This window comes from Oryzias melastigma, linkage group LG18, assembly GCF_002922805.2.
Source record: "Oryzias melastigma strain HK-1 linkage group LG18, ASM292280v2, whole genome shotgun sequence".
Taxonomy (NCBI): Eukaryota; Metazoa; Chordata; class Actinopteri; order Beloniformes; family Adrianichthyidae; genus Oryzias; species Oryzias melastigma.
Genome location: NC_050529.1, coordinates 24388845 through 24401007, shown reverse-complemented (window position 1 = coordinate 24401007; position 12163 = coordinate 24388845). Strand labels below are relative to the sequence as shown.

Here is a 12163-nt window from a genome sequence, read left to right as displayed (position 1 = left end):
TGAAGTTTGAACATGACGTGCTGCTGCCAGAAGGACGCACCCGTCCCGACACTCACGGCGTGCTGCAGGACCTCAGACTGCACACTGACTTCACTTTGAAACGCATTCTGTGTCAATGCAGCTCAAGGCTTAATTGCACTCAACTGACTGGTTCTCTAGCATCTCTCAAAAATGTTAGTACCACATGTTACATAAAACTAATAACGTTGACTTTTGAAAAGCATCTGGTTAGTCGTTTCAGGTTTGAGCAGCATTACTTCTGTTCTAAAATATGACCCTAGACTGGAGGACATGAGGTGAGGACATTGGTGGTTCATCTAACACTCATGAATCTATACTGTGTGTAATTACTCCTCATTAACTATAGAGGTAAAAAAACAACAAAAAGCAGGGAAAATAAAACATTACTGTATTACAATCAAAGCAATTTCCAGCATTGTTATGAAGTACTCATGTCAAACACTAGGTGTCAGCCATTTTTTGAACAGTTCACTGCTTAAAGACACACTCCAATGAAAATTGTGTTTCTGGTGTTTTTGTACATGTTCTTGTAGCGTTTTTCTCATGATGGAGGACATACAGAAGAAAGTTAAAGGGCCAATACTATGATTCTCTTGAGTCTTTTAGACACAATAACAGAAAAAACAAATTATTCATGAAAAATGAATTATTTTTGTGAACTCTTCTCCTACTTAGAATTAAGACGCCTCAATTTCTAAGACTTGGCCTTTCGCTTCTTGCGGGTGTCGCCAATTTCATGATGTCAACCTAGAGCCATCCTTGGCAGCATTTTGATCCACAAAAACAAACATCCACATTTTTTGCAAAGATGGATGTGCATACTGTGTTTCTGCCTGTAGTAGCCCGGGCGTTCACAGACAGAATGGTGATGGTTACTGAGTTCATTTTCCGGTGAAATTCGGGCAAGAAATGCAGAAAACACCAGATGAACATTTGAGGATTTCTGTTGTGATTAAAGGAGCCCGGCCACTGTTAGAGACCGCGGCCTAAAGTAACAAACCCCTGTTAGACTCAGTGGATTTTGGAGACAGGATACAACTGGAAGATAAATGGTGTTGTGAACAGGAAATGAAGGGGTTTTGCTGAGCGCCTCTAGCTCCATGGAGAAAGAGGGTGTGTTTGTTAGCCTGGAGGTGGTGCCGGCAGCTCAAACTCTTCCAGGAGGGGGCTGATTCGGGGATGTCAGCGCATGAGAACCTTCATGTTTTTGTGGATTTGCAGTGGCAGGTACTCAGAGCCGGCCAAAGTCTCCCAGGTCCGCCCCATTCTGATGCATCCAGTGGCAGACAAATCGATCCCTGAACGTCCTTGTTTTCCTGGTCTGAGCTGGAATCTGGATCAGAACTGTACGACTGGATAACTCTGATATTGATCACTGCTTTTGTTGCACTGCTAATGCTAACTTGGGGTTGGGAGGGGCTGTAAGCGGGAGAGAGTGTAAAAAAAAGGATGATGGGATATCAGCAGAGGGTTACTTTCATACCAACTCAGAAGCGAGTTCTATTGTCGCTCTGCATTATATATGTCTTATAAGACGACATATGTTGATGTTCATATATTTATGTTTATGTTTTTCACAAAAACGGCTTCATCTAGGCCAGTGTTTCCCAACCCTGGTCCTCGGGGAACACTGTCCTGCATGTTTTTCATGTCCTGCTTATGCACACCTGATTCAGCTCATCATCAGGCTCAGCAGAAGCCTGATGATGACGGTCATCAAAGGCAGGTGTGTTTGAACAGGGTTGGATTAAAAAAATGCCGGACAGTGTGCCTTGAGGACCAGGGTTGGGAAACACTGATCTAGGCCACAGGCGATGCTTTTACAAGAGATAAAAATATAGTCAGAGTGGGACTTTAATGGCATTGGAGGGGCCGACATGGATTTCTATTGTGATTTCACTACAGAGCAGTTTGAAGCCATAAAAATAGAAACCTTGTTCTTACCCTTTTCTGCACTGGCCAGGGCTTTGTGATGGCAGAGATATCACATGCAGTCATCAGCATAGACCTGTGGGGAGGGCGCACAGAGAAACCCCCAAATGATAGTCGACGGCACGGAGTGAAACATCAGGTCTGAACTTAGTTTGAGCATATCTGACCACAAGTCTGTTCCTGCAAATTAAAAGCGTGTGTGCACTGGGGGGTTGTTATGTGAATATGTCCCCCTAAAATCAACACATTTACAGAATGTGTCCATGTGTTGCTGGTATTAATTCCAGAGGCTTATGTGGGCATAAACATTAAAGCTGCAGTTCCAGAACTAAAGACTGTAGCTGATGCTAAATTAGTGCTCTCTTTTTATGAAGCTTTTACACAAGGAGAGAGCCACAGACTGGGGTTTAGATGTGCTGACAATTGTCACACTTTCATGTGCTTTGGTCTGGTTCCACACTGCAGAGGACTGAATGTGACCTAACCACATGGACAAACCATGCAGCTCTAACAGCTGCTCCTTTGGAAAGAGCAATGGCTACAACAAGTTCCAGTCTTCTTCTCTTAACCTTTTTTTTGGTTTGTGATTCTTCAAATGATACTGTGAGCTTCCCTTTTCAAGTCAAACTGCTTCAGTCAATGACAAGTGTGTGCACGTTCACACTAAGACAAGAGATCCGGTCACCTTATCTGTTGCTCCTCACCTCAGCAAGTCTCTGTGATGTTCATCCACCCAAACAAACTGGTTATTCTTGGTGAGCTCAAAGAAGTCTTCCCGCTTCCTGACAATGACAAGTTTAAGAACCTATGAACGTTTAACCCTAACCTTACAATTTCTGTGCAATAATTAACAATGACCTGTTCAAATTTTTGGTTTTGCTGAGTCAAAGTTTCAAAAACGTGCAAATAAAAGTTTAGGTTTGGGAGTCAGGGGCATGCAGAACCAAGACAGGAGAGGAAGTCATTGACTAACATCTGAGCTTTACCTATGTGTCCATGACACTTGTTAAATTTGACAGAAAGTATGGGAAAATCCCTTTTGGGTCTGCATAACGATAAATGACATTAACACTGTTCATGTTTACTTGCACTCAGACTTTTTCAGCTTAGAACATACTTCATATAAAGAGCGAGGTCTGTGGCCAGGATTGCCTTTTCTATCATCTTCAGAGTGGCCTTGTACTCGTCCAGAGAGAGGCCACTCAAGATTTGGTTTCCCTGCAAGGAAGCATAGAGAAAATGGTTTTAGAATGGCATGAAGTCTAAAAACCCAAAGGAGTATAATGCATCTCTGGTTGAGCGTCCAGCAGTTCATGCTGTGACTGGTCAGAGTAAACCACTACTGTCTATAAACACTGTAGCTGTACACTATACCTGGATCCAGTGCACGTCTCAGGTGTTTTGCCAACACAATATTCAAGGCCACTTCAATTTCAAGTGTGTTTAGAGCCAGCACGTGGATAATGGAACAGCAGTAAAGGTTTGAAAACAAATATGTGTTCTTTCCTTTGAGTCGGGCCAAAACCGACCCCAACCCCAGGAAGAACATTATTGTCATGATTCAGTGCTTTGGTTTTGTCATGTTCTGTTTCCCCTGTCAGTCTCACCACATTCAGGCTAACCATCCACAGCTGTCTTCATTTAGTTAATCAACCTCAGTGTATTTAAGTGTCTGGTTTTCAGTTTCTCATTGTCAGGTCATCTGCTCTGTTATGTCACGTCACTGGTTTGGTTTCTCCTGGTTTTGTCATGTTTTGAGTTTTTAAGTAAATCTTTGAGTTTCTGCCACCATGTCCTGTCTCCTGCATTTGGGTCCTCCACCACCATTCCTGACAATCATTTCAACCAGAGCATTTTAGAATTACATTTAAAATACAATGGGATTTTGATAAAATCAAGGTTCCTGACATGAAGTAAAAAAAAAATCATTCTAAGTGATTCAATTAAAAACTGAAAGCATTGGCTATTGAAAGAATTCTCTTTGTGTTCTTTCTTTAATCATGAGATTCTTTCAGCCTTCCTTCTCCTGCATTTAGCTCACTTTATATGCTCATTCCTAAAGAGCCAATAGAACACTTGAATGATAAAAATGGAGGTTTGTAAATACAGGAGATGTTTCAGCTTCATATGTTCTGCTCTGCTCTTTCCCGGCTTAGCTCCTGAGCATAATTTAACCCCGCCCACTGTGCCGCTCAGGTGTTTGTGCATGAAAGCTGCATGCTTGACACACATACTGGGCTGTTGAGGATCATGAGGCACTGGTCAAAGTGGTGATGCTCCATCGTGGAGTGGCAGTAGAGCTGGGCCAGAGGGTGGTCACTCCTGGTTGCAGATGCACAAAGACACCCAGAGTGAGAGAGCAAAGACACCGACATAAAATCTGACCAAAGCCTTTGACTCCCCCTCTGTACCTTTGGATGTAGGAGTTGTTTACCCCTCTGTGGTCCAGGTCATGGCTTAGGGTTGCAATCATCAGAGCTAAGATCTCGAGATCACTTAGGTTGTTCTGTAGAAGAAATGAAAAACAAACACACCACAGGAATGTATTATTTGGCACAGACTTCTGCAGATGTTCTGGGAAATGTGGAATGACCAAGAGCATCCTCCTCCAAAGAGGGGATAAAACATGTATTACTGCATTTACAACTTTGTTGCTAAAATCCCTTTGATATCCAGTTGTAAAAGTATTAGTAAACTCAACATTTAGGTTGAGTTTCAGCTTCCTTGGATTGGTTGCTCCAACTTGGAAATAATTTTGAATTGTCCTAACAACAAATAATGGAACTGCATTCTGGTCAGACATATTCTTCAGATTTGCACCATGAGCTAGTTGGTCAGAACTGTAGTGCATGCAGCCTACATCATTCCAAAAATGTCCAAACTAGAACTTTGGTGGGAATCAAATGAGGGTCAAATGTGTAATCTGCAGAGTTCATAAGCTCTGTGCTCATCAAAAGAAGCTCAAATCTTAACAAATCATTTGTTATAGCAGTGCAAAAAGACACTTTTAGATAAATCATAATTATCAGCTTAAATATAATCAGGGTCAATTTAAACTCCCACTCTGATCCATAATCTATTCTCAAAGCGTTCCCAGTGATCTTTTAGTGATCTTTTAGTGAGGTTTCTGCTGTTTCTAGCCAGAATCTAAGAACCTGGGTCGTTTTCTAGGACATAGTTTCTGCAGAGCAGCAGGAGTTCATTAGAAATTAATCTCCATTCCCCATTTGTTTACATTCTTTCCCACTAGTTTACAGACCCTCACACCCCCTACCTCACATTAGAAGTGAAACAATATCCAGTAGGGGTGTAACGGATCACAAAACTCACGGTCTGGATCATGTGACGGTTTTAGGGTCACGGTGCGGATCATTTTTCGGATCAGAAAAAAAACAAAAAAAAACAACTGGAAAAAATAACTAAATAAAAGCCTAAAAATACTCTATTGTAAAGTTTCAAAACAAACATATTTGATAAAACTTATATGCAGTACCTCAAAGCATAAACATACTCTCATACATATTAGATCCAAAAATTTGCTCGTTGAGGCTTATTTATAAAAACTTATCTTTGAACTTTGGACACAAACAAAAAAATAAAACATGTCGTTTCTGATGACATTTTTATGTCTCGAGACCAAATCTACAACAACTGGGAGAGAAGAATGCCAGCAAAAAGTTTTGAAATGAGCAAATCTATCTTCAGTATCCCCAAAAATACACATTTTTTCTCATGACCCCATCCCCCAATGCCCAAATTAAATCCTAAATAAACAGTTCAAATTAAACTTAAATGATTTATTTGGTACTAACTGATTTATTGAAACTTCAGGAACATTTCAATATTTAAAATTATAATTATTATAAGCAGAACAAGTCCAGGCGAGGTGCTGCACTGCCTGCTGTTCCCGGCGATTTTTGACACCTTTTGCTTGCCATACCGCCCCTCCCTATTATAGCCGGAGCAGCAGCTTGGTGCTGCCACAGCGCGGGACAGCTGCTGCTCCTCACTGAAAGATTCTACCGATGCTTTTATTCAGCTCTTCAAAATAAATAACCCAACCTCAAATCACCTGCGTTCTCCATGATGAGGTGGAGAAACGCCTTTAATGGAAGCTCCTCCCACACGCGGCAGGAGCTTCGGGTCTTTTCTGGTGGTTTTTCAGTGGTGTTAAAATAAATGTTCAAACAAGTAAACAGCTGGACCAACTATTTCCTTTTGGCTAACATGACAATCTAACCGATCACCGATTACCTTATTTCTACCGTGTTTACATCACGTGACTTTCGGGTACGGTGGCCGTTTTGGTTCAGTTCTTCCACTCTCGGTTCGATTCATATTCAGACTGAGGAATCTCAGAGCAAACCGAAGTTTTTGGAAACAAAGCGAGACCACACTATAAAGTGTGGGAGCGGTTCCTGGTACAGGATGGTAGTTATCTCCTCCCACAGCTCCGCGGAGAAAGTGGGTGTGTTTTTGTTGTAGTAAAATGCAGTAAAATGCATTTAAAACCTCAAAAAGTAGAATTTTCATGGTAGGGCCCCTTTAAGAAGTCTGTCAGACAGACTGGTAGTCTATCTGAATGAACTAAAGCTTAACACATCTGATTTGCTGGCCAATGAGTTTGTTAACCTACAAAACAACCTGCGAGTGCAACATCTGTAACACAGCCTGCTCCAAACAAACCCGCCAAACCAAAAGAAAATAGCAAAGGCTTTCACTGTCATACAGCAGGACACATGATCGCTGAACTGCTTCTGCCTGATAGAGTCCAGCCAGTCCAAAAGGAGTCGGGTGATCCTTACAGATTCCGTACAGACCCACAAGACCCCCAACCCGTCTTTGGAGCTATTGATAACAATTGGACTACTTTAGCTTAGTGGAACCCGGACGATCAACCCCCAGTACGCATTTCGAGAGATCCAGGTTGGTCGCAAACAGTCATCTTGGCAACTGCAAGGAATCAGTCTTCTCTACAACCTGTGCACACAGCGCACCTGGAGTGAAGTGATCACTGGTTTTTACCTATGGAAACTTGGTAAAAGCTGTCAGTTAAAGGCGTGGTGATGCCGGGGGGTAACCACATAGCTGCAGTAAAGTCGTGCCTCAGCTGGAAGTCCTAAACACGACCAGCCTCTCTGAGGATTACCTGGATGAGCAAAATATATCCAGCCTGTACAATCCCGGGCAATAAAGCACAGGGATATTAGTCTTTCTGACACTTTTCTAATGAACATAGCTTGTAATAATAATTATAAGCTATAACTAGCATACTTCCTGGAAACAACCTATCATTGAGGAACACTGTCAAACACTGACAGTGCACCCTCACAAACAGTGAAGCAGAAAGTCGTGTCACATATGTACCCAGCTCACATACTCTCTTTGGCCCATGAGAGTCAAAGGTCAGGTCACGTGGGAGTGACTGCAACCCACCAACTCCTGCTAAAGGCCTTTCACTGGCCGGGAGGGAAACAGGAAGTGGTGAGTTTGTGCTGCAGCTGTCCAGGGCTCCAGTCTGGGACTTCTTTTCTTCTGTTGCTCATTCTCATCCCTTCCCTTGGGGTGGGAACGAAACACTTGGTATTACTAAAGCTGAGCTCACAGCTGCCTGGCTGTTCATTTTGGAGTTCACTCTAGGACTCTTGTTCTTAAATCTTTGCGTGGTCTGGCCTGCCTTACCTCTCTGAGCTTCTCTCTCCCTACACTCAGATCAGCTGATCAACTTCTCGCTGTGGTCCGAGGTCTGAGTGGAAGTGAGGGAGTGAAGCCTTTTCCATCTGTGCTCCGAAGCTTTGGAACGATTTGGAACGATTTTAGACAAGGGTCTTCACTTTCCATTTTTTAAACTCAACTAATTTTCATAGCCAAGCATTCAGTCGGTCGTGAGATTTAGCTGTTTTTAGTTTTATTTTTATTGTGTTTAGCTTTAAATGTATAGCACTTTGTTCATGATTTTTACTGTGTTAATAAATAAAATGATGATGAGGAAAAGAATCCTAGTTAGTTAATCCTTAAGAAATTGTTTATACTATCTTATCTTGCAGGATTTTTCTCATGATGGAGGAAACACATAAAAGACTTGAAGATCAAAGTGTTTCTGAGTACGTCTGTATTCATGGATCAGGACCGGATGAAAACCTATGGTTGGGAAAAGCTCAGGTTGGGGACACAGCTGCTGTAATGGGGTGGGGGGGTGGACAAAGTCTCCTTGCTTTGCGACAATTCAGATGAGGATAAATAGATCCATGAACGTCTTTGTTTTCCTCGTCCGAGCTGGAATCTGGATATAAACTGTACGACTGCATAACTCTGATATTGCTTGGAGTTTTGCTACATTAATGGTAGCTCAGGCTCGTGAGGTGCTATAAGCCAGTGGGAGAGAGTGTATGCCAAGGGCTGATGGGAAATTAGCCTATGCTAAGTCCTGTACCAACAGTCCCACACTTCCCATGTTGGTAAAAAGTCTTAAACAAAACGGGCTAAAAACTGCCTAATCATCATCAAAAGACCACCGGGAATGACTTTACAATAGAAAATCACAGATGGAACGGGGCTCCCACACATTAGCAGGAAGAGCAGAAACTGAACGTGCAGCCTTCCACTCAGAGGTCAGTCCCACCGACCTCTGCCTCGGCGTCCCATGACTGACATGAGTGCTGAAACGGTTTTTAAACCCCGTTTAAAGGAGGGGTCATCCGTACCTGCAGTCGTCCTGATTTGAGGAGTGCAAACATGCACTGTGCCGTATTAAACGCATGTCTCCAGTTGTGATACGCCACGTTCTTCCTGTAGTTCTTCTTCACACTCAGGATCCACTGACACAAGCTCTACAGAGGGGAGAGCACACAGACAGTGAACTGCTAAACTGTGACTCCATCACACCATGCTCTCAGACTCATGCATTCGCTTGAATTTAACAACTACATTTTGCTTGCCTGAAGCAGGGCTGCTCAGTCCGGCTCATTGAGGTCTACCACCCTGCCTGTTTTCCAGTTCTCTCTTCACTGCTTCCCTTTGTTCTGATTGATCTGACACACCTGATCCAGGTAACCAGCAGCGAGACGAGCAGGGAGAGAAAAACAGGCAGGGTGGTAGATCTCCAGACCAGAACTACAGAGAGAAAGAGCTGATTTAAAACCACTACAGAAGGCGTTCAGCTCATGTCATGAAAAATAAATGAACTGTCACCAGTCAGTCAACAGTCAGCAAAAGGGAAAATGAGAAGTCAGCAGCTGACCCACGGAGAGATGCAGTGTGCTGTTACTGAGAAAAATCAAAGAACCCAACAGCATTTTTCAGCCAAATGAACTTTTTCATATTCTGATTGTAAGGTGATCGTGCACCATCCATCCCTCACACTGATGAGTAATCCCTCATGACAGCGGTGGACAGGATTCATGTCTGCCATGGGCTCAGTCGTAGTTCATGTATTTACATTTTTATTTTGATGAGATGATCTTACAATAGTAAAATAAACGCGTTTGTAACCACTCATGACATGACACTAAATCAAGAGAGCTCATGTGTTTCCTCAGCCCTCCATCATTCACATGTTAGATGACTCAGTGAAATGATGATCATTATTACATTTAAAGCACATGTTCTTATTCAGATATACTGTTTAGTTGTCATTTTACACCCTTTAATCCAAATATTATAGAACAGTGCACGTTGATGTTTTAACCTGATGTTTTCTTTCACTCTGTATGTTTTAGTCCAGAGGTTCTTAACCTTTTTCACAGTGGGGCCCAATTTTTCCAGTACAAAGTGATTCAAGGCCCATTCAAATATTAAGGAGAGTGAAAGTAGATTTTTTGTTATGCCGGTACAAAGATTCATATGAACCAGTTTCCTCTGGACTAAAATCCAATGAGAGCCGCAAAGTCCCCATCTCAAAGTTAGAAAAATACTTTATTTATGTTTTTGTGGCAATTGAGACATTTATTAATAAATTATAGCTTTAAAATAATCACTAAAATTGAGTTTTTCTTTATAAAATTAACTTATTTTACTTTTGAAAGTAGCTCATACAAGTTCCTTTCAAAATAAAATCATCTTGTGTTTGATCAGATCCTCAATACATCAATAAGATGATGTCATTCTGATAATAATCTGCTCTGATAGCAGATTAAACATTTTACCATCTTTTTGCTCAGTTTTGTTTAAATCTAAGCATAAGTAACAAAATGTAAATAATTAAAGTAAATGAACCAATGCTACAAAACCATCATTTATTCAAATAGTTTGTTTCTTCAAACCCAAAGAGCCACAATGGAGGAGGGAAAGAGCTGCATGTGGCTCCATAATCCATTCATGTTCTGCTGGACAAGACCACTCCGCACCTGCACTTGCTTATCGCCCCCAACCCCAAAACTATGATGTCCAACTTACAACAGCAGCATTAAAAAGACTTTATAAAAATGTTAATAAATAAATATAACTTCCACCAAGTGGTACGAAGCTGTATTCAGGTCCCCGCGGCCCTCGAGGCCGACAAGGTCAGGACCGAGATTGGGCCACGGCCCTATGGTTAAGAATCACTGCTTTTGTCAATATTAGGAAAATCCCAAAGCTTTAGCACTGTAATCATTCTTGACAATAGACATAAAGAAGAAAATGGCTATTGAAGAAGAACAAAGTGTTTTTTTTCTTCAGATACCCATTTCCTCTGTGCATAATGTCATTAACAAGAACAGAGGAAGTCCAGCTGAGGTCAAAGATAATCTTCAGGGAGATGTGGGGAAAAGAAAACAAAGCATCCAGAGAACTGAAAGGAAGAGCCTGAAAACATAATCAAACATGTTTAATAGATTATTCCCAGAAAAAGAAAGGTTTTGCAAATGAATTGATCTGACAGTTCATTTATTTTAGAGTCCTTCTGTGAAAGGATGTGGTCATCACAGCAATGTTTTGCTGCAGTCTGGAAAGTGTTTGAATGTTTACATGCTAGGTTTTTTTATATATATATATAAAAATCCTTTAAAAAGAACAGGAATTATTTTGTCAAATGACCAAAAACTATGTTGTAGATTCTTCTGGTAAAGATTAGCAGTTGTCCTAACTTAGCCTGAACCTTTGCATTGTTTAGCACCAAAGAAAGGTCTGAAAACATGAGAGAGGATCATCTGCAGACCATGTGTTGAGTTTGGATGAAAGAAGCATTATCAAAAAGCTGTTGATCTCACTCCTGTCCACGCTATGATTCTTCATCAAGATTGTTCTATACTTCCACATTCTTCTTCTCCTCTTTAAAAATGAAAAAATTCCATTTACACAGACCTTAGTGTGGGATCTTCTAGAACCTTCCATGTTAACTCGTTTTTATTACTTTGGTTAAATGCCCCTAATCTCCAATCAGGTGAACCTTTCCTCATCAATAAGCCACAGAGCATTTCTGTTCTTCATCAAAGCATGATAGCTCTTACCGTGTACTTCATCTGGAAAGTCTGGACCAGGTTGAGGTCAATAAACATGCGGATTGTGGCGAGTGTGGTTTCAGTGTCCGACAGGTCGAAGTCGCTGAAGCTGAAGTCCAGAAGACACAGCGACTGCGCTGACGGAACTGCAGCAACCTGGAAGCACCAGTTCCAACAATGAAGAAGTCTGCAGGTTTAGGTTGATCAGTAAGAGTTTAAGGTTACCAGCCTCATCCATAACTATGCATTCATCAGCCAAAACGTAGTGAATCGTCGATGTACCTACAAGTAGAAGGAATTAATTCAATTTACCGCGGTTACCTGGAGTGTCCGCGACTCCTCCTCCGTGGCAGAGGCGTGATATGATAAGACCTGGAACACACGGTAGAAAAGTTCACCTTTGGCTGTGTTTGGAGCAGCAGGACCAGGAAACAGACTGTAAATGGAAATCCCTCACACAGTGGATCAGGTCTGCATAAGGCAGATGACACTCGTTTGGGTTGATTGACATTGACAATTATTTTGAAATTGATAATCAAATGTAGAGGATTTAAAAAGCTTTAACTTTAGTTCTGTAGCTTGAAAAAGAAGTTCAACCATCATAACATAAACTTCCTTTACAATATAACAAAAATATCTGCATGAACATCTTGACCCCACAACCTTCAGATGTTCTGCAGGTCAGCTGTGTACAGAGTTACCCATCACCCTGTGGATGCTGTGAGGATCTATGAGCACAAAGACGTGTTCTGACGGCTCTGGAACAATGCAGCATTTGAAGCGCTGGTGTC

General features: G+C 41.7%; 1 protein-coding gene across 1 annotated transcript in view; it reads right to left on the bottom strand.

The window, feature by feature from the left end:
- The window catches only part of pde5ab (phosphodiesterase 5A, cGMP-specific, b), a gene marked incomplete in the record, with an annotated part of 43151 nt that overhangs the window by 1847 nt on the left and 29141 nt on the right, over nucleotides 1-12163 (bottom strand). Inside the window, 8 exon segments of the mRNA XM_024288282.1 lie at nucleotides 1966-2029; nucleotides 2658-2735; nucleotides 3071-3171; nucleotides 4188-4275; nucleotides 4365-4459; nucleotides 8658-8783; nucleotides 11382-11528; nucleotides 11685-11744. Of these exon segments, the coding sequence (XP_024144050.1) occupies nucleotides 1966-2029; nucleotides 2658-2735; nucleotides 3071-3171; nucleotides 4188-4275; nucleotides 4365-4459; nucleotides 8658-8783; nucleotides 11382-11528; nucleotides 11685-11744 (759 nt within the window).